At 36.4% G+C, this 25,531-nt stretch overlaps 1 protein-coding gene across 5 annotated transcripts in view; it reads right to left on the bottom strand.

Annotated features, from left to right (window-relative positions):
* The window catches only part of SHC3 (SHC adaptor protein 3), a 73,518-nt gene that overhangs the window by 20,630 nt on the left and 27,357 nt on the right, over window positions 1-25,531 (bottom strand). For all 5 annotated transcript variants that reach the window (XM_068177198.1, XM_068177199.1, XM_068177197.1 and 2 more), the window contains 3 exons: window positions 17,426-17,496; window positions 5,165-5,228; window positions 2,402-2,521 (listed from right to left, as the gene is read on the bottom strand). In XM_068177198.1, coding sequence (XP_068033299.1) covers window positions 2,402-2,521; window positions 5,165-5,228; window positions 17,426-17,496 — 255 coding nt within the window. The remainder of the gene's footprint in view (window positions 1-2,401; window positions 2,522-5,164; window positions 5,229-17,425; window positions 17,497-25,531) is intronic.

Below are 25,531 nucleotides of genomic sequence, written 5' to 3'. Positions count from 1 at the left end.
TATCAACTACCTTCCTTGGAAAGAAAAAAGTCTGACAGAACTTTTTCTGGATCTTGCTGCTTCACTAAGTCAGCAAGAGGTGACTACTATTTGTAGTGTTTCTTTTATGTAAAGAGCACTTCATTTTCAATAGCCCTGCTATAGCCCACAACAGCCTCCAGAGATGTGGTTAGTTTTAAAGTGTGCACTTGTGAATTAGTGTTCTGCTACTCAGCAGTGAGGATTTCCTTCTCTTTCTCCCCTTAAAGAAGTAACAATAGAATATATAGTACATCTATACATTCTATATATAAATATAGTATATATATATATGTATATATGTATGTGTGTATATATACACACATTCTATATATACATATAGAATACCCCTATATATCTATATATACTTACATAGGGGTATGTATATATACATATAGAATGTAGATTATCCTAAAAATAAAGTAGTATGAAGTAGAATGTAGATTATCCTAACAATGAAGTAGTGAAGTTCTGTTATGTAATTTCATACTATCACTATCTTGACTTGTGCAAATAACCTAATCATTTATTTCAGCATGTAAAAGAAAAAATATTTCATATAGTCACTAAAGTAATTTTTTCCAAATTTTAAGGAAGCTGAAAAGTGCTTGAAACAATTAGTTAATTAGTTCAAGTCTGGTGGTTTTTTTTAATTCCACAGCTGATTTAGTTTCAAGTAGGGGTATTCCCAACCTCACCTCTACCAATATCAAAATACTGAAAAAAGATACAGCAAACTATTAATGCCTTGCATTGCTTAAAATAAAACAATTCACTAATGTCGGCATACAGTTCAGAAACTTTTAATCTACACCAACCTTCATTTTAAAGAAATAAGCAAAACAAAATCATGTTCCACTCATCCCTGCTAAATATGTTCACAGAACTGTTGTGCAGGGGTACATGCAGTTGCTTTCCTTCTACCACAAGGGCCAACAACCCTGGCTTGTCTTTTCTTTCCTTCTAGATCTGCCAGGAAAAAGATTATTTCCTTCTATTACAGAAGTTTGCAGCCATCCTCCTGTGTGGGGCCTCAAAGGGCAAAGCTGCTAGGCCATGCTTATCTGCAAATCAAATCCTTGGCATGAACAAGAAACAGAGGAGGCTGCGGCCAGACTAGGGATCTCTGGGAAACCAGACATTTCCCAGGCCTGCAGCACTCAGAAGAATCTGAGAGGAAGATATAAGAAGAATATAATTCCTCTTATATCATTCTTCAAAAAGAATGATATAAGAGGAAGATGAACAGTTTTGTCAATTCAGAGAAAAGGCAAAACATGTAGAGGATGACTCTTTGAAATAAATGAGTTTAACTGCATTTCTGCCCTACCATTGGCTGATGACAAGCTGACTTTCAGGGTTTGGCACTTCCTTAATAGTGCTAATTAACATCAAGTTCTTATGCTTCTGACGGGGAGTAACTGTCCTTATGAAAAGCACTGTTGTGTGTATTCCATAGTAAGGCTGCAGACCACTGCAGCCAGTCATAGTCCTGCGCCCCCACTCTCAGTGCTCACTGAAGAGGATTGTGATGCTTTCTAAATAAGTGTAAGAATGAAGATATACGAATGAAAACATAGTAACAAACAGCAAGCTTTTTAATAAACGATATATATTATTTCTTATTTTTTAACCCTGAGCCCCCAAAGGACAGTAGGAATTTTACTTTTTTTCTCTCTGTCTGTATCTGGGCAGAAAGTTGCATGCCCTAATGCAATATGTGGTTCACAGCAAATAGGACAGCAGTGACTACACGTCTGTCTGCTTCCTTTTTATATATACCCTGAGCAAGGATTTTTCTCATCTCATACATCATTCACAAACCACTGCAGTGATTCCCCAAAGTCTGTCTGTACCTTCAGCACAGCAAAGAAGAAGAAATGAGCTACTTTAAAAAGGCTGCCTTGTCACTCTAAAAGACTGGCCTTTCACTGCACTTCAAAATCCCTGAGGCTGTATTTTTGGCAGCGCCTTAGGAACAGTTTGCCCTTTACGAATCTAAATGGGAAGAAAACAACAAAATTGGGGATGCACATTCAGTGTTTTAGTTGTTGCTTCAAGCACACCCCTTTTACAACTCTGAAAGTTTGTCATTTTATTCAATAAGAACTCCCACAACCAGATAATGGTATTTCACATCACAGGTCTTTTAAGAGCAAAACCAATCTACCTGAAACATGACAAGAAGAAAATAATTTATTAAAGTTATGTTGAATGGTGAAATAAGCTGACTTCCAATATGATTATATTTTGAGTTCATTCATTTTATGACATTATTGAGGAATAATAACTTTGAGCAACTGAGTATTTGGCAGACAGCAAATAATTGTGCAGCAGGCTGCTCATCAAAAGCCTCACAAGTTAATACAGAAGTTACACTCACCTGTTTTGTATCTGGATTCATTAGATTTAAGCTGCTGGTGGAGATATTCAACATTATGCTCATTCCTGCAAACTGAAGATTGCTCTTTCCCAAGATGCTAGAAAGGACTTTGCTTGGTGGCTGTGAGGAGGGGGGGAAAAAGCAGATTTTTGTTCTCTGATTTTTTTTTTTAATGACCTTCATTGTATGCAGGGTTAGTGGTGATCTTAAAGGCTTCTAAGATGTTTATGACTTTTCAAAGATCATTTAATTGCAACAGCTGTTTTCCTCTGGATATTATTTCTCATTTATACTACTACTACTATAACTGCTACTACTACTATTAATAATAATAATAATAATAATAATAATAATAATAGCCAAGCAATTCTTCATGTACACTTGACAAAAAAAAAAAAAAAAAAAAAAAAAAAAAAAGGGGTTTTGTGAGACAGCACCAGTGTTATCTTCACCAAGGGACCAAGTAAGGTAACTAAGGTGAATGCCTTCAGTCAGTATCTTAATATGATGATGTACTTGTTCTATAAAAATAGCTTCAACTCTCGAAGTTTACTGTTTGCTCTACATCTACTGACTGTTCTACCCCTTTCCACATGGAAAGTGGGACTCCAGTGATACCGATGGAATGCTCACAAAATGGGATACAGAATATTATGGACAAGATGACCTCTAAAGGTCCCTTCCAACACCAACCATTCTATGACTTTGCTTGTAGACTTAAGAGTAGGTAAAAGCCAGATATAGACAAATAAAACCTCTTTATGCTGGGGTAAAATATGCATCTAAAGATCATCAGATAATAAGTCTAAGAATGTAATGCAGGGGATGTAACAGTACTGAAAACTTTTATAGGCATTTCACCAGCTCTTAGGAGGTATTGCAGCAATAGAAGTTATGCTAGCAAAGCAAAATTCATAAACTTGTCACCTTTGACCTAATGGGGAACCACATAGCTGCATGAGAGCAGATGCATTCAAGTAACCACAGCCTGTAAAAATAAGGCTGCCCAGCAGTAACAGACCAAGCCCTTTAACTTGCTCTGGTTGCAGTGGTGAATATTCATGCTAGTCATTAGGATATAAACACAAAATGACTGGAGACAGTGTTCTTCTGCCATTATGTTTGCACTTGTCCTAAGCTGTCTACAAGCTTGGATGGTTTTGTTCCTAGTAGGATGGACACACTTGAGCTTTTGTAGTCCTGAAAATTTACAAACATTCAATTTTATCTTCTTTTCCTTCTGTTTAACTGACTAAAAATACACTACTTACATACTGCTCCTATGTAACGTGCTGCACTATTTCAACCCTTTCATGTTACAGAGCTAGTATTTAATTTACTTCTCTTTTGAAGAAACTCTTTTGAATATTCTTGTATCTCCTCTTTCCTTAATCCTTTATGATTCCCAAGTCATGCTTAAGGATCACCTACCCACAGTGGAGGTAAAGTGTGAAAATTTGACTTCAGGAAGCTACATGTCACCTTAACCAAATTGATCTGCCACTAGTGGCAGAAACATTATGAATGTACAGAGCAGCAAAGGACACGTCTTTGGCATTTATCTGAAATTTTGTTGCTCTTTTCAATAACTTAAAAGTAACATTACTTTTAAAACCTTTAATACAGCAAGGTGTCTCACTAGGTGCTTGGAACTCTGTTTAACTTTTTCAACTACATTTTGTGTAATTTTGCTTTTCAAGAGGAAAGATACTTTCATCTTTACTTTCGAATTTAAAATGAAAAGCCAGAGAACCAAGAAATGCCAGTGAGATAAATTTGGTGGAAGTGAAACCATAGCCTTACTTTCCAAGACAATTTCCAATTACACTGTGACACATGTTGTCACATATGACTGATTTTACCAGGATATGATTCTCCATTGCAAACAAGTGGCATTTCATTGTGTTCCTTTCTGCTAAGATTCTACCTAGATGGTGGAGCAGCTGGGAAAGCAAGCAGGCCTTTTCCTTCACCTGCGGATTCTCCTCCTGTGCCCAAGAACACACACAAGAACTATAATTAACTATTTTCTATGCTTCTTCCCTTAGATATAGCATCACCTCCCAACTTTGCTAGCAGACCTCTGGAAGAGACTGTTGAGAGCCATCAGTGCAGGAGCTGAGCCAAAGCTTCCTCCTCTCCCTGTATGAAGACTCTAATTCCCAGCACACAAATAAAAATAAAAGCATGGTAGTAATGATGTCAGATACTGGACTCAGCATCAGCACTGGGCACTGAAGCGTTTATGGAAAAAGCAGAGGGACAAAGGATCATCTCATATGCTCTTTCCATTTCCAGAAATCAGTGATAACCAAACTCTTTAAATGTCATCAGTATATCTATCTTTCAATAAATCTAGTCACTTTCAAAAATATATATGTTTTGGGCTTCTGCTGTATCTTCCAGCACCTATTTTCATAATTTACTCATGAATTTTATGAAAAGGCTTCCCATTTGTTGGTTTTAACTCTTCCACCTGCAATCTACAAAAGAAAGAATGTAAAAGGAAGAGGTTTCTATGGAAGGAACATAAAGGCACAATCTTCATCCTAGAGGTACTTATATTTCCAGATGAGCACAAAAGCAGATCCTGACCAAAAGGGCAAGTGACAACATACGGTGAGTAAAAACAGCCAATACTTTAAATGATTAATCATCTGCAATTCTCAAAGCTGCCTTAAAAGTCTCCTGCTTGCTGTGCCTGGTCTCCACTGTGTTGTACAGAGAAAATACAGTCAACTGCACTACATGAAAAAAAAATACCTTTCGCTTCTTGAAGGCTCTTTTGGCACCAGGCATGGCTTCACAAACATGACTGATTGCTTCCCTGAAGAGACAGAAAAAGCTTTATGGCAAAAGAATGTGTGGATTTCTTTATTATGCTTGAAATGCACTAGAGAGAACAGTTTCAACTATATTTCTGTGCACAAGTGAGGATAGTTAGTAGGTCAGTTAGCTTTTCTCTAAAAAGGAAAATGTTTCCTCACACTATTAAAAAGACCTTTTCTCACTGTAAATTAGAATATTGCTCATAATACCATCTTTCCAGTCTCACTTTTGTACATTGCTTAACACCTTATTTTAAAAAATGTGTTTTTTTTTAATGTGAGACTTAGAAAGCACATTTTTTCTTACTACTATACTATGAACTTTTCCAGTCAGAGCAAAACCACCAGGATTTAGATAGTATCAGAACCCTAAAATACTTTTAGTAATGTACATTCTATACAGTACATGGGAAGTACAACATTTTAATTTATACTATTTCAATACAGTCTGAGTAGTTTATTAGTGGCCTTACATTTATATTATAGGGAAAATCATTGCCTGAAACAATAATTTTTTTCAGATTTTAACACTGCTTCATTCTTCCCATCACACTTAGGTTGACTGAAAGAAATGTATGTCCAAAACTGATTTGAATCTTTACCCTTTCATAGAAGAGACACTCTACATCACAAAAACTCTTGAAATCATACTTCTCCAAATAAATCTTACAGTTCCGTTCAGTAATTTAGCAACTTATTATCTGAATGGTCATCCTGGTCAGTGTTTAGAATTTGCTCCTGTACACACAAATGCCTTCCCTCTGACCACTAGGTACAAGGCTTTAATAGGCCTGTCCCACTGCAAGAGAGAATGATTTCACAGGAATGAGCAAAGGTGACTCCCAACTTTGTTTATCTATTTTTTATATGTATTGAAATCAACAGCACATTATATTTAGTGCCAAAACCATGCAAATAACACATATTTTATGCAGAAACCCCCAAAACTCAAAACCAAACCAACTGACAAACCAATCAACCAACCAAAAAAAAAAAAAAAAACAAACCAGAAAACAAAAGAATGGGAAACAATGAACTACAAGATAAAGAACAGCCAAAATAATCAAAACCTTGAAACATCATCTGGATAAAGACATAAATGATGTTAACTTTATGCCATATGCTATATATTTCAACTACTCACAGGATCAACAAGTGAGTCAGGAGAACATGTATATCAGCATTCAACTTATCATGGCTCAGCAAATGTGATAGATTATATCAGGTGGCAATCAGTAATTGATATATAGTCATGCCTTGTGCGCTCTTAGCTTAGACCCAATTCAAAGTTGGAATCACCCAGAAGAATCACATTTTATTGGTTTGGGGAGATGGGTGGTTGGGGGAATGGTACACACCTTGAAACAAGTTTACAGTCCTGCCATTTTGAAGAAGTGTGAGATTTATAGCAAGAGACGGTTAAAAAATCTTTCAAGCACACTGTCTTTTCTTCAGGTCTAGTGGAGACGTGGTTTGTTCCGTAACTTGTCTTATGCCCTTTTTTCCCCCCACCTACATCTGTTTATTTAATAAAATTGTGTCTTACTACAAACCCTGCCTTGCATATGCACTCAGACCATTATAGCTACAACAATACCCCATATCACAGTTCAGCACCTGTATTTAGTTCCCACCTTCACATTTTTTTTTACTCCAAACAAGTGTTTTAGTTAAAGAAATTACTAGATTTTCTTACAGAGCAAGTAAAAAGCAGTTCATTTAAAAGAACATGTCTGATGCATCTTAGAAATAAAGCACAGCAAGCATCACACAATGATCACCATGATACTGAGACAAGGGTTATTCCTGAAAATGTAACTAGGAAAAAGTAAATAGTACACCTCTCAAAGGAAAATTCACCAAAAATGCTTTTCTTTGACTCAAGAAAAACAAGCAGGCATCATCTTTTACAGAGTCATCCTCTCTGGCTACTGAGCTAAAACTCATGGTTTCTCATCTCTTTCTTCTGCTGAAGCAAATCCTTTGGAGGTAATAGAATGAGAAGTTCAGGCCAGTGGCAGTCTCCAGCCCACTTCAGTCTTTCAGACCCATGCCTCTTGCTTTACCAGGTGTGTCTTAGTTTCCCAGGCATATTGACTGCAAGTTGCTCTCACAGAGACATCATCAACACTTGTTACCTCTTTGTCTCTTCCAGTGGTTCAACAGGTATATTGAGATACCTTGTGTGTCTTGCCTCTCACAGAAAGGACTTGGATTTCTGAGATATGTGCTTGAGGGATAAATTAGTCTGTCATTTCCTTTCTCTTCCTATTTGCCCCTGTCATCTTTTCTCTCTGGTGGCAGCATGGAACTTACAGAAAGACAAGGGGATTTTCAGGCCACTGCACTCAACAAAAAATGTGTGCAATCTTGTTATTTTTCTAGGGCAGGGTTGGATCTTGTAGCAGTTTTGCTACTACCTCTCCTATCTGCCAGCACCTGATTACCAGACATTAAGTGTGTTACTCAATAGATTCATCTGATTCAAGGACCAAGGATCAACCCCAAGCTGATCAACACTGGCACTTGAGATAGAAGAGGAAATAACTAGGTGAAAAGGCTGAAGCCCAGGGCAAGGCTTCACAAGGCAGCCTTGACTACTCCTTGCATGCCCCATCTTGGCAGAGCACAGAAGACTTAAAAAAAACCTAACAAACAAAAAAGCCAACCAAAAAAACCCCAAAAACAACCAACAAAAACCCCCCACCACCACAAAAAAAAAAGAAACCAAAACCAAAACCAAAACCAACAACAACGACAAAAAAACACACAAAAAACCCCACACAACTAGGCTACACGTCCTCTCACTCCGTAAAAAAGCACTATACAATTTCCATCTGTCTTCCTTTTGGTAAAATATCTTGGTTTTACAGAACTCAGTGTTCCCAAAGGTTGTGGGAAGACTGGGAGTCTTTTGGTTTTGAACCTCTGTGAATACTAAATGTATTCAAGCAACTGCAGGGTTCACGTTAACAATGCTTTTAGTGAAAATGCTGGGAACTTCAGAAAACACATCCATAGAGCAATTCTGTGTAATCAAGGTCAGAGTGTCCTGGCAGCAACTCTTTGCATGCCTGCAACAGAAGGCACAGTACTTTTCATGCGTGGGAGTTAAGGAGTCTAAAAGCAGTATTTGAAGAAAATAAGAAGAATAAGGACGACTGAACATCTGTCACTGCACTGAATATGCATTTTATCCAAGGGCCACCAAGATGCTTAGAGGGATGAAGCACCTTTCCTATGAGGAGAGGCTGAGAGAATTGGGATTGTTCAGCCTTGAGAAGTGAAGACTTTAGAGTGAATTAACATGGACTTCCAGCAGATGAAGGGAGCCTACAAAAAAGGTGAAAAGAGAGTTTTTATGAGGGCATTTAGTGATAAGATGGGGGGAATGGCTTCAAACTGAAATGGTAGGTTTAGACAAGATATTAGGAAGAAATTCTCCACTGTAAGGGAGTCGAGGCACTGGAATAGGTTTTTGACAGAAACTGGGTGCCCCAGCCCTGGAAGTGTTCAGGGCCAGGTTGCACAGGGCTGTGAGCAACCTGATCCACTGACAGGTATGTCTGCCGATGGCAAGGGATTGGAACTGAATGGTCTTTACGGTCCCTTCCAACCCAAACCATTCTATGATTCTGTGACAGATCAGATAGCCAGATAGCCTAGTGATGTGGAAAGTATGTCCTAAAGACTTCTTTTCAGCTTGCACTGCTAGGAAGGACAGGGTAGATGTAACCTCTTTTTTCAGCAAAACAAATTTGAAAATGCTTCAGCAGCACAAACACCTGATCTATAAATCAAACCCAGGACCAGGTATTGACACTAGGGTGAGCGTGCCATCACCTGACTTGTGCATGGAAACACTTGCCTAAGGAAGGCAAAAGCAAAAGTTCTGTATATATCTGCATGGCTAAATATTGCACAATTTGGAAAAGTTGGATGTGATTACATTTGCTTCCTTTCTAATAAGAAAAATATTTTACATAGACACACATTACACCCTTCTAAGCCACATCCTGCTTCATTAGTTAGGCTCAGATAAAAATCAGTGCAGAGATATGCTGATCTCTTGTAAAATTAGTTACTGTGCTGTCTGCAGTAAGGACCACATGCTGAGTTCCAAATCTGCCCAAGAGTATTTTCTGCTTTGCAGATGGTCATACTGTGGAGTCACTTTCTTGGCACAAAACATGTTGTGTATTTTGAATATAATTTCAGCATTCAAGTGCATTCAGTAAAAAATCCGATTTTTCTGAGGTTGACCTGTACTGCTTTAAAGTGGCTTGACATGTGAGAAAGAAAAAAGGATATTTTACATTGCCATTTAGTTCCATTAAAAAGGCTAATGCCCTGATATCATTAATAGCTTTAGTGATATTTTATTCTATTATACAGTGTAGTCCACTCAGGAAGTTCAAATTGTGTTCCTCTATGAAACATCATCACATGAAAATACTCTCCAATTTATGACTGTGCTGTTCCTGTTCTTAATTAATATGATTTAATTGATGAAACCCCAGAATTTTGGAGCTCATATTTCAGGGAAATTACATACACATAGAAAAAGCACAGATTTTCTCAGCATATTTGGAAAAAGTAAAACCATCTCAAATAATGAGATGAGAGAATGTGACTACATTTTAGTCTGAAATGTTTTGTATCAAAATATTTAAAACCTACTAATACTCACTTGTTAAGATATTCTAGTGTCCTGTAGTTCCCGAGTTTACTTTTCCCCACCTCAAAAGCTTAGGACTTCACTGGTTGAAAAACAGATGGCAAAAGACTGACTTTCTAAATGGAAGAACTTTCAGAAGGTTTACAGTTATTTCTTAACAGTACTAAGTTCCTGTCAATTTTAATCATTACCAAGTATTGTACCAGTATTTGCCGAGAAGAAACAAAGTCTGTACTAAATTTAAAAATAACTTGCTTCAGAGAAAATAATTTAAATAAAAAGAATCAGAGACCAAAAATACATTTTTAGAAGTCTGTTTAATAATTGATATATTTTTTGTTCATTTGCAAAACAGGCAAAATGAGCATGCGCTGTCTGAAGTAGCACAGGGGACATCCACAACCTCTGAAGACTAAACCAGTATTTGGCAGCAGATTGACCATGTCTGGAGGATGCAAGGCCAAAGAAGTAGCTAAGGAGGATGAATCAAGGTTATGGAAAGAAAGGTAAGGCTAACTGTGGTGAAGATGCACTACTGCCATGAATCCAGCAGCACCCCTGACAGGAAACCCCCACAGAAACTGGTGCAGAGAGCAAGTCGTGCCATTTGTTACCATCCTGACCGAAGTGAAGCCTGTCTTCATGGGAAACCTGGAAAAAAACTTTTGTGGAACAAGGAGACATCAAGCAGATGTGGTAAGCAAGCTGATGTCACTTGTAGAGCAGGGAGACGACAACTCTTCTTTTTCATCAGCTCCCCTTTCCGTTTCTTCAAATGGAGTTTTCTCACATGGAGAAAATCTAAAAGCAGAAAATGAAAGGAAGCTGGCCAACTTAATTTTTGGTTTACTGAATAAACTTTATACACTCAAGTGGTTGGCTTTGAATGCCACATTATTAAATATGCAGTATGCAATCTATCTAATGATAGTTATTCTTATGCTCCTGCATCTTTAGTGATAGACTTCCATTAATCTCCTAAGAGAAACCAATGCAGTTTGAAGGACTCTTTGGTTTCATTGGCAAAGAAACTCTTTATCCATTGGCATGCTCAGTGCTCTGTTCTCAGTATTTACAGACGACCTAACTTTTTTAGGAATATTTTACACAATTTCTGTACAATTTATACCTTCTTCCATAACATGCAAGTAAGTTTCAGAAAAACCAGCTTCATTCACCAGTAACATAGAAATCTACCTGATCCTGATGATTTCTTCCAATTCAAATGTTCTGAACAATGGTCTTATTTTAAGAAATGTAGAGTGAAACTTGGTTATCCTACTGGAACACCTTAACTATATCTCTTAACTCTGCATGCATACACAGCTTTGTTGAACATAAAGTAAGGGTATATGAAACTGTGGTTTTAAATGTACAGCTACAAAACCTTCCTTATAGACAACCTTCTAACTGTCAAGAATATAGTCCATGACACCAAAAATACCTAAAAAAGGTACTTTAAGGTTTACATCTGCTAAGTAGCTCAATCCCTTAATGTCTTTTATGACCTTCAGGCTCTTTTCCACTCAGCCTGGTCTCTAGCTACTGTCCTGGTCAGAGAAATGAAGAGCGAAATTAAAACTGTCTCCTGTTGCAAAATCAGGTTCATTGTAATCTCCAAACTGGTCCCAGCCTCAGGTCATTTACTAAAGTATTTTCTCTCAAAGAGTAGATATTAGCAGATATATCAAAGGCAGACACAGGAAACTTTACAGAAGTAGAGTGAAAACATTTAGTCTAACAAATATTTTTCTCTAATGCCTAACTGACTTCATGTTTAAAGGACGACTTTGGAGAGGTATCTTACAAGAGTTCTGTGTAAGATATACGACACTTTGTAAATATCTGGGCTGTGTTTGCCAAAAAGGACTGTTCAGCATTGATGAAGTGTCTTGTGTGACTGGACATGTCATGCGAACAACACACACAAATTCCTTGTGCCATCAATCATTTGTGTAATCAAGCTGCCAGGTGCTGTTAGCAGAACTTGAGAGTATTTTGGTTTACAGATTTCTGTCAGTTGTTAACTTCATACTGCAATTTGCATTTAAAACATATTAAGACCACTCTGCTTCAGATCCTGCATCTGCAGACCCATGAGGAGTCACTATCTTTCTGAAAATCCAGGATACAGTGATATCTGTCACTGCTTCCCTGACTTTGGCTTCCAACTTTCCACCTTCTCCATCCTCCAAGAGGCTCTTTGTTTTCTTACAAAGGCACATAGACTGGGGGAGCTCAATTAATTGCTCTCATTCTGGCTTGACATTACCATATATTAGTAAAATTATTCCAAATATTAGGTAATAATTTCCAACTAATACTGCATCAAAAAGGAAAGATTACAGTCTTAGGCATACAAAAACCTACCCCATTCTATTCTACCCCATTTCTGTGCTAATAATAGCTTAACTAGCAAATGTAAATTATTCTTGAACTATCAGGCACTCTTGCTGTCATTGTCCTGCTCAGAGGTATGCTGTACAAATTATAAGGATGTCTCCATCCATTTTTGAGACTTCTGCTTCCTGGTGAACCAAATAGCAGCTAGCACCTCATGCTTCCCACAGCTTTGACTCTGAAGTAACTGTGCCCACCTCTTCCTGCAGCTGCAAATGGTCTATATGTTCTGCCATCTCCTAACGCCACCCCACACCCAGAATTCACATGGAAGAAGGCAGAGATAAAACACCTTAACTCACCTTTAAGCATGACAGCATGTTAAGGAGGACACTGAACACAGAATTCACTGCAGATAACAGATTACCTATCTGTCTTCAAGAATCACAGGAGACACATTCTTGTTTTTCAATGCCTTCCACCCTTTTCTTCAGTTATGCTTGCTGACAATTTCTGCAAAAAACATAGATATAGGTGAAACACTATATCAACTAAACTGTTTCATATTGTTTAGCATTGGACTCAAATACAACTCTAACTTTTGGATTTCCACCATCTCTCCTCCAGGGATATTGCCATAAATGGATTTGGTTTAATAATTTCATTAATAAAGTTCAGACCTCAAATTTGGAGAGGAATATTTTTCAAGCTGTTGACCCCAATAGAGTTAATGTAGAGTACTGGCATCAGAGTTTGGATTTGGGTCCACTGCTGATATGAGGTATTTCCAGCCTCTGACCTATTGCTATTAAAACATGCAACGTAATATTTTACTGGGCATGGGAAGGTGTGACTTTATGATGCCGCATGCAGTAAACTGATGGCTTTCAATTAAATGCCAATGAACATGCATCCTTGTAGTTCAGACTCAGATGTACAACAAATAGTGCATGCAACATCTAATTGAAACCAGTGCATGTCACTCATGCATACAACAAAAATATAGCTTTAACAATAAGCATACAAACATATTACATGAACTGCAAACACTGCACACGTTGCAAAATAATTTTACCTGATTTTTAACATTTGTTTTTACAAAAAGCCAAAGGCTTGGCCAAATCCTGGCCAAGGAAGCTTAAGAGTGGCCCCTTTCAATGACGATGATGGTAGGTTTCAGATGAACTTTAACCACTTGCCACCCGTGGTTAGCTCAGTAGTCTTGTCTGCTAGTACTCCTGTTCCTCCACTATGTTGAAAATGAAATGCTTTTGTCTGTCTTGCTGCCCAAGAAAGTCATCTTGACTTCACATGAGTTACAAGAATTATCACTGGGTAATTAAAGATGTAACATGTGGATTCAGCTGGCTTTCATTTTTCATTATGTGTAACACTGACCGCTGTCTGGCGCATCCTCTTATTTGCTCAAGGATTCACATGATATTACATTCATTAAAGGAAAGAATAAATACAATACGACTGATTAATACTACTCTAGTTCTTCTGAACAGGAGTACTACTCCTGTAGTGAGAGAATCTCGAGACTTCATATGTGTAATGATAAAGGCAAAAAACAATTAGAAATTTTACATAACTTAATTTTTCCGTCAACTCAAAATTAGAGCAGTAATACCACTGCAAGGAACCACCAAGGTTATTAAGATCTGATGAAGAATATGCCAAGTGAAAGTGTTTGCTCACTGTTCTCACATGAAGATAAATGTATTGCTGCAAGTTTTAACATTATATTGTACAAAAAATGATAAGGCAAAATAAATACAAGTTACAGGACAGGATAGGTAAGACAGCATTAGATGGCACAAGTTGATATTTCACAGGACTGCAATAAGGAAGGAAAGGCTGCTGACCAAAGAATTTACTCTGGGGCTTTGATGCAGCTCCTGAAATTGAAGCCAAAGTTCCTAACTTGTCAGATATGTCTATGCATGCACACTGTGTATATACTTTCCTAATGCATTATAACAGCTGTGATTTCAAAGCCATTCAAATTATCTACACAACCTCTTCCCATGAATTTCTTACCTCTAATTCACCAGATAAGTGGAATTCTCAGTCCAATTTTTAAGTAATTTCTAAGTACTCACTCAACAATTTAAGTGCCATTTACAAGCACTAATTCATTTAATCATAGAGTTGTCTGTGACTGGGACTAACAGTTTGTCTAAAATAACACCAGGATTTTTCAAGCAGAGCAGGAGGTTACATCTTATCCTCCCATTACTGAGCCCCACAAGTTTTTTCTTCTAGGAACTGATGCTGCTTATTTTATTTTTGGGGATTTGCTCATCCTCAAAGCTGACAAGAGACATAAAGTGACATATGGAATAACTTGAAGGCAGAAAACAGGCAAATATAGGATTTCTAATAACTGACTGCCTGTGTTTAAGCTGTGCAACATGGAGAAAAAGTAAGGTTAAGATAGGAAGCAGGGACAGGCATGCGATGCGGTGCTAGAAAGGGAGTAAGTGCTTTGATATGTGTCAGACATGATGCCTACTTATTAGGAAGAAATGTATCCAGGTTTTCACAATAAATCAAGTAACTTGACTAATTTTTTCTTTTTTTAGTCATACTTAGTAAATACTGCATAATGCCAGGAGTCATAGCAGTCCAAGACAGATACTTTCTCCTATGACTGGTTTTGAAAGGTCTTGAAAAAATAACAGATCCAACAACTGTGATACATGCAGTAGGATAATTTTATAAAGTTGTGGGTCAGAAAGGGATCGCAGCTGTTGTGACATCTGTTGCTCTGGTTAGAGGAAACAGCACAGAGAGGTTTACACAGAGAAGCTTTTACTTCAGCTATGGACCTTGGCTCCTTGGCTGCTGCAGTCACAGCTAACACTACAGACCTAAGCCTTGGCCATACCACATCAGAAGCCATCAGGCTACCAGGACAGTTTTTTTTTTTTTAGTGGAGGCAAGCTGCAGAGAAATCAGCAATGAATATGCCTAAAAATACATGTATGATGCAGTAGACATAAATGTAACTTTCAGGTGCTTTTATTTTATTTGTAATCAAAGGTCTGCACAGATGATTTGGTACGAGGTGCCTTCTGAAGAGGGAATTGGTGCCTGCAATATCAGAACATCAGCCTTATTAATTCGGTACATACCATGAGGCCTACGTTATGTTTCTTAAAATACACCAGAAAATTAACTAGCATGTGTGAATTCTAGCAATTCCTTAATATGTTCTTAATAAACAACAGGTTTGTATGTGAAATGCTACGTAACAAAGCATGTGAGTACTGAAAACCTAGGACATGACTAGGGGATTTCTAGAGCCAGATGAATTAAGAAAATGCAGATTAAGATTCTAGGTCCCAATTCAAAGCTACCTAAAAACCTAAAAATTTTAGATCAGGAACTACATTATGAAAATTACGAGATTTCATTGGTTTATGATAAATAGAAAACCGTAAATGCAAAATAAAAAGCCAACCAGGAAGATACGGCTTCCTGCTTGGAAAAAAAAATATTCTGTGCTCTAGATATAATTAGAGGAAGGTGGAATAACAAAATGATCTCATGTAGTGATATATGCTATAACTTCAACAGAAAAAAATACAATTCCAAGTTTGTTTCACAGTAGAAGCCAATAAACTTTTTGGTTTTTTATTGGACGAACTACAAGGCAAAGATATTTTGTTTACATAGACCATATTGCTTCAGATCACCAAATATGCTTATGTATTCATGTCAAAGTAGTGCCTTTAAGCTAGAAAATAAGAAAAGTACAACAATATTACAAAGAAGGCATACAGTGAAGGAAACTGTGCAGAAAAATTAAGATGAATTCACTTCCACATATAGAAAACAAATCAAATAATTATCACAACTGTTTCATAAGCCAGTATCACTGAATTTCCAAGTGGTAAACATAAATGTACCACCTACATTGGAACTACAAGTCTGCTTGGATATGAAATAATTTTCAAAGGTCACTGCTGAAATACATCAGAAATGTATATGATATGTTTCATAAAATACTATAGTAAAATTATCAAATGCCTCCATAGTCTACATTGTTTGAAAAATGGGATTCTGTCATTTATCTGTCCTTTGGCTTCTATGCCTCTCATCAGTGCAGCATCTTGACAAATCAATGGTTAACTTTTTGTGAGGACTTACGTGACCCAATTCAAAGCTGCTGTATGCAGGTGTTACTCAAAGTCAATGCATACAGAGCATATGATTAGCATCCAAGTCTAAAAACAAGTTATTTTTCTCATTTAATAAAATAAATATTTAGCTGTTTATGGTATGATATATGGCTTATGACAGATTTATTTATTATCAATTGTAAGATGCCTCAAAGTGTTGAAATTCAAGCACTGTATACAGTCATATCACTTTATATGTGTTTCTTTGAAAAGGATTTCTTTATCATTTCAATTCCAGAATTTGAAAAAGTGGTCTCCAGTTGCTAGAAGACATCATTGCTACATTCCTCTGAAATCAATTACTCAGATTTTCAAGAGAAAATGCCTGCAAAACACCATTCCTGTAGTTCTCAGAAAATATTTTTCATAGAAAAAAATTAATTCATGGACATTTCTACTTCTTTAGTCTTGTACATATATACTTCTCTTACAGAAATACCATGATGCATTTAAAGGAACTGTCATAAGAACCTACTACAAGCTTATTATTTCTTACACACAGTCTGAAAAAGAAATCATTCTTTTTTTTTTTTTTTTGCCTCTGGTATCATTGTGGTGATATGTTTTCCTTTCTTTGTGCATATAGTTTATTAGCTGAAAACTTTTCTTAAGAAATTACTATAAAACCCATAAACATGGGCTCCAAACCAGCTACCTAGATTAATTCTGAGATCATAGATTTAAAGTGTATTCTAATTCTCACTGGTTTAAAAGCCATTAAATTGGTACCCAGATAAGCGTCTTTCTTGGCATAATGAACAGGCAAAAATTTTCTAAAGTAGCTCCTGGCATATCAAAAATCCACAGAGAAAATAGCTTTTTAAGTCCTGCTGAAGCCATATTAATAATAATCTCATAAGGGATTTACATGTTAAAGCAAAATTTAAAAGTGGACTTTACTATGTGTTTTGCCATCTTTCTGGACATTTCACTCAGAGGACAGGATTCAGAAGTTACTTTAAAAAAATGTAGTTGTACAAAATCTTACCTTGCAACCTGCATTCTAGTACTGAAGTCAAGAGATCTCATTGACCGTAAGACTTCTATACAGCCCAAGTACTGTAAGGAAAAAAAAAGAGTTGGAAAATGTATTATAATTAGGCTTGAGTTCTGGGAGTAGTGCAACTAACCATTAAAAGGCAATGTGCAATTCTTATTTTTCCATTTGATTTGTCCTATGTCTAAAGTTGGTTGTTGTGATTATGCTGTTCTATGTCACAGATTTGTTCCATAAATATTTTGTTTTATTTAAGTGTCACATTTCATTCAACATATAGTTTTATGTTTAGCCTGGTCACTGTAATACACTCAATTTATAATGCATTGATGTGCTTTTTTTCATTTCCTTCTATCTTAATTGGTCCACTTTAGATACAATCAAAGTAAAAAATAATGTTAATGAGAAAGGAAGTGTGGTAAAGGGAATTTATCTGCTATTGGTTAATAGGATAGTTATTTAAAAGGGAAAGAACTAAGTCTCAGTAAAACAAAAAAAGCAACTTATAACAGGGAAAGCTGAAAAGAACACCAGCAACCAAATTTCTTAATAAACAGTTCAGGGATAGATATGATTTAGTATTTTCATTTATTATAGTAGTAAAAAGGTGGAAAATGCTAATACAATATACCAATAACCCATGCTGGGAAATGGCTTTAACAGGGTCATACAAGAAAGAAATTACATGAAGGTTAGCTAATATTAAGACAAGATCAGACTTTTTGACCAAGATTTCTGCCCTGCATCTCTGTGGAAAAAAGGAAGTACCATTATGAAAGATGTTAAAATTCAACAGTATCCATCACTGGGAGTGAGAAAAAACTGGGGTGAATCTTCTAGATTTGCTTCCAAAAGTGGGCATAACTTGCATATGCTAAAGTCTAATGGAGCTAAAGTTCTTGTCAGATATTTGGATGGTGTCTTTACACAAACTGCCTCATGACTGGCATAACCCATGGCAGTATCTTTGCATGTAGGTTAAGTATTTAACCATACATTTGACTTTTGAAAGTCTGGGGAGTTGTGGAGGAGTCTTCACATCATGAGTCTGATAATGATGATCATGATGTTATTGTAGCACTGTGTTTTTATATCAGCTCTTATATCGGTTTTATATCAGATTTTCTATCTTCACAGCATAATACAATCTATTTGGGATGAAACTAGTGCAAAAATCAAGTGAGGCCACAGTTTTTCCTGTTTGGGAATTTTATTTTTGTTGAAAAAATAATCTTTTAAATAGAGAATGACTGCATCAGTAACTGTAATATGTAGAATTTCAGCAAAGATTTTCCATAGAAACATGTATGTCATAAAATGTTTACAGGCTGAGGGAATATCTAGTTTGTTTTCACATATCAACTATTACTTAATTTATTTTCATCAAATGCTATGAAGTCATCACAACACTGAATAAAATTACCTAGATCATCAACTGATTCTTATACATTAAATTGTTTGAACTTGCATTATTATAGCACACAGTTTCTGAAAAGGGTTATCTCAAGATCCATTTCCTAGAATATTTTAGAAATCTGCAAATATGTGTTTTTTGAAAAAGTGTCTTGTCTAAAGAGATCCTGGAACATGAAGCTTTCAACCTAAAGATTATACTCTCAAACTGTCATCTATCAGTGCAAAATTAGACAATCCTTGTACCTTACTACAAATAAATTCCCTTTTTTACATATACTTCTGCCTGAATACTTAAAATATATACAACTACATTTTTATGCTCTGATGAAGGAAGTTAAGCCATTAAGTCTATTTTTAATTATCTCAGAGGGTGATTTCATTTTCTTGGAGATTAAATTCTTTAGCATCACTTGAGATAATCAGCTGAAATCATTTAACTTATGCCAATAAACAGCAATGATCAATATTTTCCTGTTTTCTTTCTGTGACATTTTGTTTTAATCCAGGATGCTTTCATAGATTAATTTTGCCCATTATTTATTTCACATGAGATGCTTTTGTAATTAAATATGCTGTAAATGGTATGACTATTCAAAGGTATCCCTGCAATTTCTTTGTTAAAGAAATTTCATTATTTCATCAACCTGTTAGTTTAGACCTCTCAGTACTAAAACACTCTTGGATTGCACTTGTTCCTTCACTTACCTATATTTGCCACAAGTCTTTTAAAGCAAAGTAATTGCACAAGTTTGAGAACCAGGTCCAGCATTTTGGAAGCAAACTCTGGAAGGTATTTTGACAAGTACATGCAGGCGTGCAAATAAATACACAAAAACATGTGCACACAAGCCACTGTCAAAATAAACAGATGAATAAGTAGACAAAAACCCATAAACATACTTAGAAGACATGCATTCAGACCCCTTTGAGTCACACTACCTGATCTGCATTAACAAAAATAGAGACAAGATCAGACTGAAGGAAGGTCAGATGGAAAAATTACCCTATACTTATTTTATGTATATCACGAAGACAGCTGAACACAACATAGTAAGGCTTGCAGTATTCCTGACTGATCAATGTAAAGACGGCAACTGATTTGCTGGGATAAAAGATGTGAACACTTAATCACCACGGCATGTTTTCAAGTAACAAAATTACTATAAAAACTGACATTCAAAAGGTCCAAAGGCCAACTACAGGGACATATAACTCACCTACTGCTATGCTTCAATTATTCCCCAAGACCAACACTGCTGTCTAAAAATATCCATTTGAAGTACAACCTGACAAGGATCCACAGAAAGAAGACATACAACCAAGATAGCAAGGAAATAAATTATTCATTTATTTCAACAAATAAATACCCTGATTAAAAAGAAATGCTATCTTTTGCTTTAGGCATTCCATGAAACACTTAAAATATAGTTATGAAACAGTCTACTTCTAAAAAAAGCTCCTCTTCACCCAGCACTTAATGTATATTCTAACCAATCAGCAACTGTGCGCTGTGAAATTTATGAGCTCCTGCTATCATCATCCCTCTCATTGCTCAGGAACCAAATATATCCCCCACCTTGAAGTAGGAGGATTTGGGACTACCAGTTCCAAGCTTTCTCAGATAACATTCTACCTTCTGTTGGCTTTCTAATATTTGAATGAGTCTCCAGCTTGTGTACATTGAAAGGTACTATGTCCCAAGCAAAAAATTCTTTCATATGAATGAATACCTTCCCATTCAGAGGTTTTAGATTCATAACTTGTACTTTGCATGCTAAACAGTACCTTGCAGGTAGCAGAGTGCCACATTCTGGTGGGGCCATGCAGCTCTCATTCCATGTGGTTCCAATATCCTTATTAGTTATGATTTTGACAGGTTAGTGTAAGAGAAGGCTATATGTCTCAGATTTCTGGTTTGTCCCATATGCGAATATTTGTTCCATACACCCTAAAGGACCTGTTTTCTTTATGACTCAGAAAATTCCTGTACAGCAACTAAAACTTCTAAGTGAAGCCTGTATAAAAGAGGATATTGAGATCTCTCAACACTTCTCAGGAACCGACATGAATGCTGGCTGAGTGCATTTGTGTACTTGGAGCCAAGATTAAAAAAAAAAAAAAAAAAGAAAAAAGAAAAGAAAAGAAAAAAAGAAAAGAAAAGAAAGAAAAGAGACTAGTCACTGTCAGAGAAGCCCTTCGCTCCACAAATATGAGCAACCTTGTTTGGTGCTTTCTAACAAGCTCTTCAAAATACCAAGAAATTCTCTCTTGTTGGACTGAGAAGCTGACACTAACAGCAAGAAATAGTTTTATAAAAATGTAGCAAGACTTATTCTATTATTCCATCAGGATGTAGCTCCATACAACACTGAAGCAGTCCAACCTACATACACATCTAGCAGATGAGCGTCTGCCTTGTGCATAGCATATATACCCATCACCTACTCTCAAACAAAATAAGAGCTCCTAACCTCTGAATCCAAACTACCCGAGTATCATTGGCTCATCAAAACTGCATAGGTATTCTTAGCAAATTGAGATTTACTGGTTTTAATCTGTGTAACCAGATGACCATCATCAGATCTGAGTGGTTCACTACTTTGCAGCTTGTACCTGCCTTGTACAAGTCACGTGAGAGATAACAGGGTTACATCAGCAAACAGACATAACAATTTTATTACTAGACAAAAATTAGCCTGGTCCTTCAACTACTGATGTATCCAAAGGATGTTCTAACATGGCACAGCTGCAGATAATAGCCTGGGGGCTCAAAAATTAGATTCTGATTCTTGGGGTGTTGTATGGAGATCTAAGTTTCAAACTTAGAAATAAAATAAGCTGGGCAATTCACTGCAATTTTCTCACCCACGGGCTTAGGCTGCGCTTTTACTTGGCATGTGCAAAAGGGAAAAAGTGAGTATCTTTTTAATTGCCACATCTGGTTCTCATGTATATCTCAAGTCATACGCCTACATTTTCTTTCTTTTCATTTCTTAAGGGATGGGGGAAATGGTTTGCTTGGTTTTGAAGGTTTTATTGGTTTACATTTTATTCTCATTCACCAAAGAACTACTCCAGAATTACATTATGCCATGGAAGTAAATGAGAAGTCAGTATGAATTGACTAGTGCTAGTTAACTATGGTTGAGGACTCCCTTATATAAAAATAAGAGCTTTTATTTCAGATTCTATTGCTACTAGTGCAATATGCATTTATTTATGCATCAAATGGACAGTTTCCTCTGATTTCAGGTATTACCATTAACAGCTAAAGGAGCTTGTGTAATGTGCACTGGGAGTTCCCCAGCGTACCACAACACTGAAAAATTACTTTCAGGTTTGCTATCTACCCTAAATCATATTAATATTCAAATCCAGATGCCCACTAACAAGCAGGCCATGGTACAAAAATAGTAATAGCCCAGGACTTGATTTCAAGGTAGTTAAGTTTGTCCACATGTAATGGCAGATACAGGCAGGATTTTTAGTAACAATATTGATGTGTGAAAAGGAGAAGAGGAAAAAAAAAAGAAAAAAAAAAAAACAAAAAAAACCAACACAAAAGCAGCCCAACCCATAGCCAGAGACTGCAAGATTGATAAGTATTTTATAAAATGAATTTTTCTCTTCACCAAGTTAATATGAAACTCAATCCTTCAATCCCTTTGATATCATATTAGATGAAATTCCCAGCTTAACAGAATTTACAATACCCACTTTCTAAACCACTGAAGTAGAGAAAGAAAGTCCACATAAAATTTTTTTTTAAAATTTCTTTAAAAATCTAAAAAAAAATACAAGTCTAAGAAGGAGCTGTAATCAGAAGGTGTTCCCTTTAATAAAATAAACTACATTAAAGAAAAATAGTAAGTGCCACAATGCTTCCTAGTTTTTTAACTGTGCTTTACAAGAACATTTAATTACCCTGAATACCTTACTAGTTTGACTGAGACATGCACAACAAAATTATTTAAATCTGCTAATCAGCAAGACATGGGCACAAAAAGGGAAGTTAGCTTATCAAAACATATATTGGCTTCTTTACTTCATATGGAAACCATAGTGTAGTTGCATGTATATGATTTATATGATTTAATTGAATTAACACTTGAAATCTTTTAAATGTAGAGGTACTGCATTCATACTGAAAAAACGTATATGTAAAGGGCCCTTATAACATCATAATCATTAACCCACGGATGTGGCTTAGCTACTCAACTGGGACATAGATTTGGGAATCTGGAAAATCTTTCTGGACTCAATGATTAGCAAGACCTGCACTCCAATGTGCAAAAACCTTTTTTCTTTGTTTTTGTGGGCTTTTTTGTTTGTTTCTTGTTTTGTAGGGCTTCGCTTCTTTGTTTTGTGGGGGTTTGTTTCTTTGTTCATTTTCTTTTTTACTTTAAGAACTGCCCATTGCTAAGAGGGTGTTGTCAAACACCAGGGAAACCCTTTGTCCTGCCATTATCATGGCAAACAATTCCCCCAAACTCTGACATCATAGAAGTCTGCAGGACACCCTCTCGCTTCAGGTGCTGTTGAAAATACAAAGCATTTGATGAGCAGAAGAGGCAGCCTTTGAAAATGCTGGCTACCATCAGCTGAACAGATAGCAGTGTGGTTAAAAGGAGGCCCTGCATGCACAAAATCATTCACATTTATGCTAGTTTACCTAGGCACGTTCAGTAGAAGAAGGGAATGGAAAATTTGTTCTGTGACATTTCTAATGTAGAGTAAGTTATAATATTAGAAAAAGCTGTGGGCAGAACCAAGGCTAGATATTCAGAGAGAAGTAAATTTTCATAAGCAGTAGTCACAGAGTTTTAAATAAGCTACTAGAGATTTCAGTTTCTCTGAAAAGTCTGAATAGTTCGGAATATAAATATATTTGCCTTTAAATCGTCTGCTTAACACATAACACCATATTAGAAATCTTATCTAACATGGGTGCTTAGCTAACATGCTCTCCCAGCCATGCCATAGCCCCCTGTCCTTCCCTCCTCTTGGGGAGGGAAGATATACCTTCAGATATAGATGCAGGTCTCTGGGGGCACCTGGTGACTGTGCTCTAACAGTAAATGCCAAAGCCCACAGTCTGTACCTCTGCCCTGTGCTTTCCTGTTATATGCAGAACAGCAAACATGGTTGTGGAAGCAGCAATCCTGTGTGAAAGAAGCACTGGCAGCCTTGTTCTGAATGAGGAAAAGGCCCTATATTTAGACACCATCAGAATCCAGCACCAAAAATGTGTCATAAACATATGCTGCCATGAAAAACAGAAAGGCTCTCTTCCATGCTTTTATACTTTTGCAATTGGTCATTTTTACACCAGTAAGTAATCATGTACAGAACTTCACAGCGAATCAAAATTTCCCCCAAAGGTTTTTTCCTCATTAAAGAATGCATGTTCCAATACAGATGGAAAACTCTAAGGATTCATTGAGTGGAAACAGAAAAGAAAATCTTCTTTGGGGTTCAACTACAGATAAGCCTCAACTACTCAGTTTAAATTTATCATGATCCTCCATGAGACAAGTAAACCAACAGAGCTTTCATAGTAGTAGAAATGATGATGGATATGACTGCCAATTGCATTCCTCTTGAAAACATGTGGTCTGCTTCTACAGCAATGGGTGAGAACACAGTTCTCCCAAGAATACCTCCAACTCTGGCCAACACCTTCCTATTTCCTCTTGTACACTAACTTGTTTCTGTAGCAAAAATAGATTATATGTCTCAATATATTCAGACTAACAATTCTTAAGTGGCAAATGATAGCCAACCCTTCCTATGAATTGTCTTAACCCTGTGAAAGCATTCTGGCAGCATCTCACAATCAACTCAATAGTAAGGACTCAGAATCTCTTTAAAAAGGCAAAAGATTCAGTTAGGAAGAGAAGATATTTTATCTTATCTCAAAAAGCAATTTCTTAAGTCAACTCTGAGGTCTCAATTCTTGCTAGAGAGGGGAAAGATATAACAGAGAAACAAATTTTGCTTCTGACTATTTTCTAATCTCCATCTCAAATGGGGTTGAAAACAAAACATCTTCAAATAAAATACTTTTTTCTTATTTCTTACTTGCAGGTGGCTGAAACAAGATTGCAAACATCATGCCCCAAAATACTTACATAGTAAAGATGCTAAATGAACAGAGCCTTCACAAGATTTCAGAAAAATCCCATATCGGCAGTTTTGCGTGAACAATATTTCTTATGTTCTTATCTTACAGATAAATGTTTTTGCACACAAAACATCAGGAATGTTAGAATCAGAAGCTCAGACTGGACATTGATTTATTCTATTATTTTAAATGTAAACACATTCTACATTAAGCCTCAGTTTTTTGTATGGGACAAATATTTCCCTTAAAAAAGCTACATTTGAGGAAAAAACACCACAAGGTTGAGTTCTAAACTTTTTAGGTTTAATTTTAAAAATACATAATAATAGTGAATGCAGTTATTGCAGTGTGATCCACTTAGAGTATGCACTGCAGTAGCACAGATGAACTGCTTCATTTTCACAGCTGCATACTTTAATTCAGTGAATACTTTCCAGACTGTTTTGCTGCTACCTTGAATATCCACTAAGATATATTTGCCTTTAAAGCACCATGCAGATTAGTTCCACAGCTTATGTTCTGCATCAGAATTCCTTTAACACAAACACACAAATGCT

This window comes from Anomalospiza imberbis, chromosome Z (assembly GCF_031753505.1).
Source record: "Anomalospiza imberbis isolate Cuckoo-Finch-1a 21T00152 chromosome Z, ASM3175350v1, whole genome shotgun sequence".
In the NCBI taxonomy this organism is placed as follows: Eukaryota; Metazoa; Chordata; class Aves; order Passeriformes; family Viduidae; genus Anomalospiza; species Anomalospiza imberbis.
Note: the sequence above shows the minus strand (reverse complement) of the source record. Positions and strands in the feature narration are given on the sequence as shown.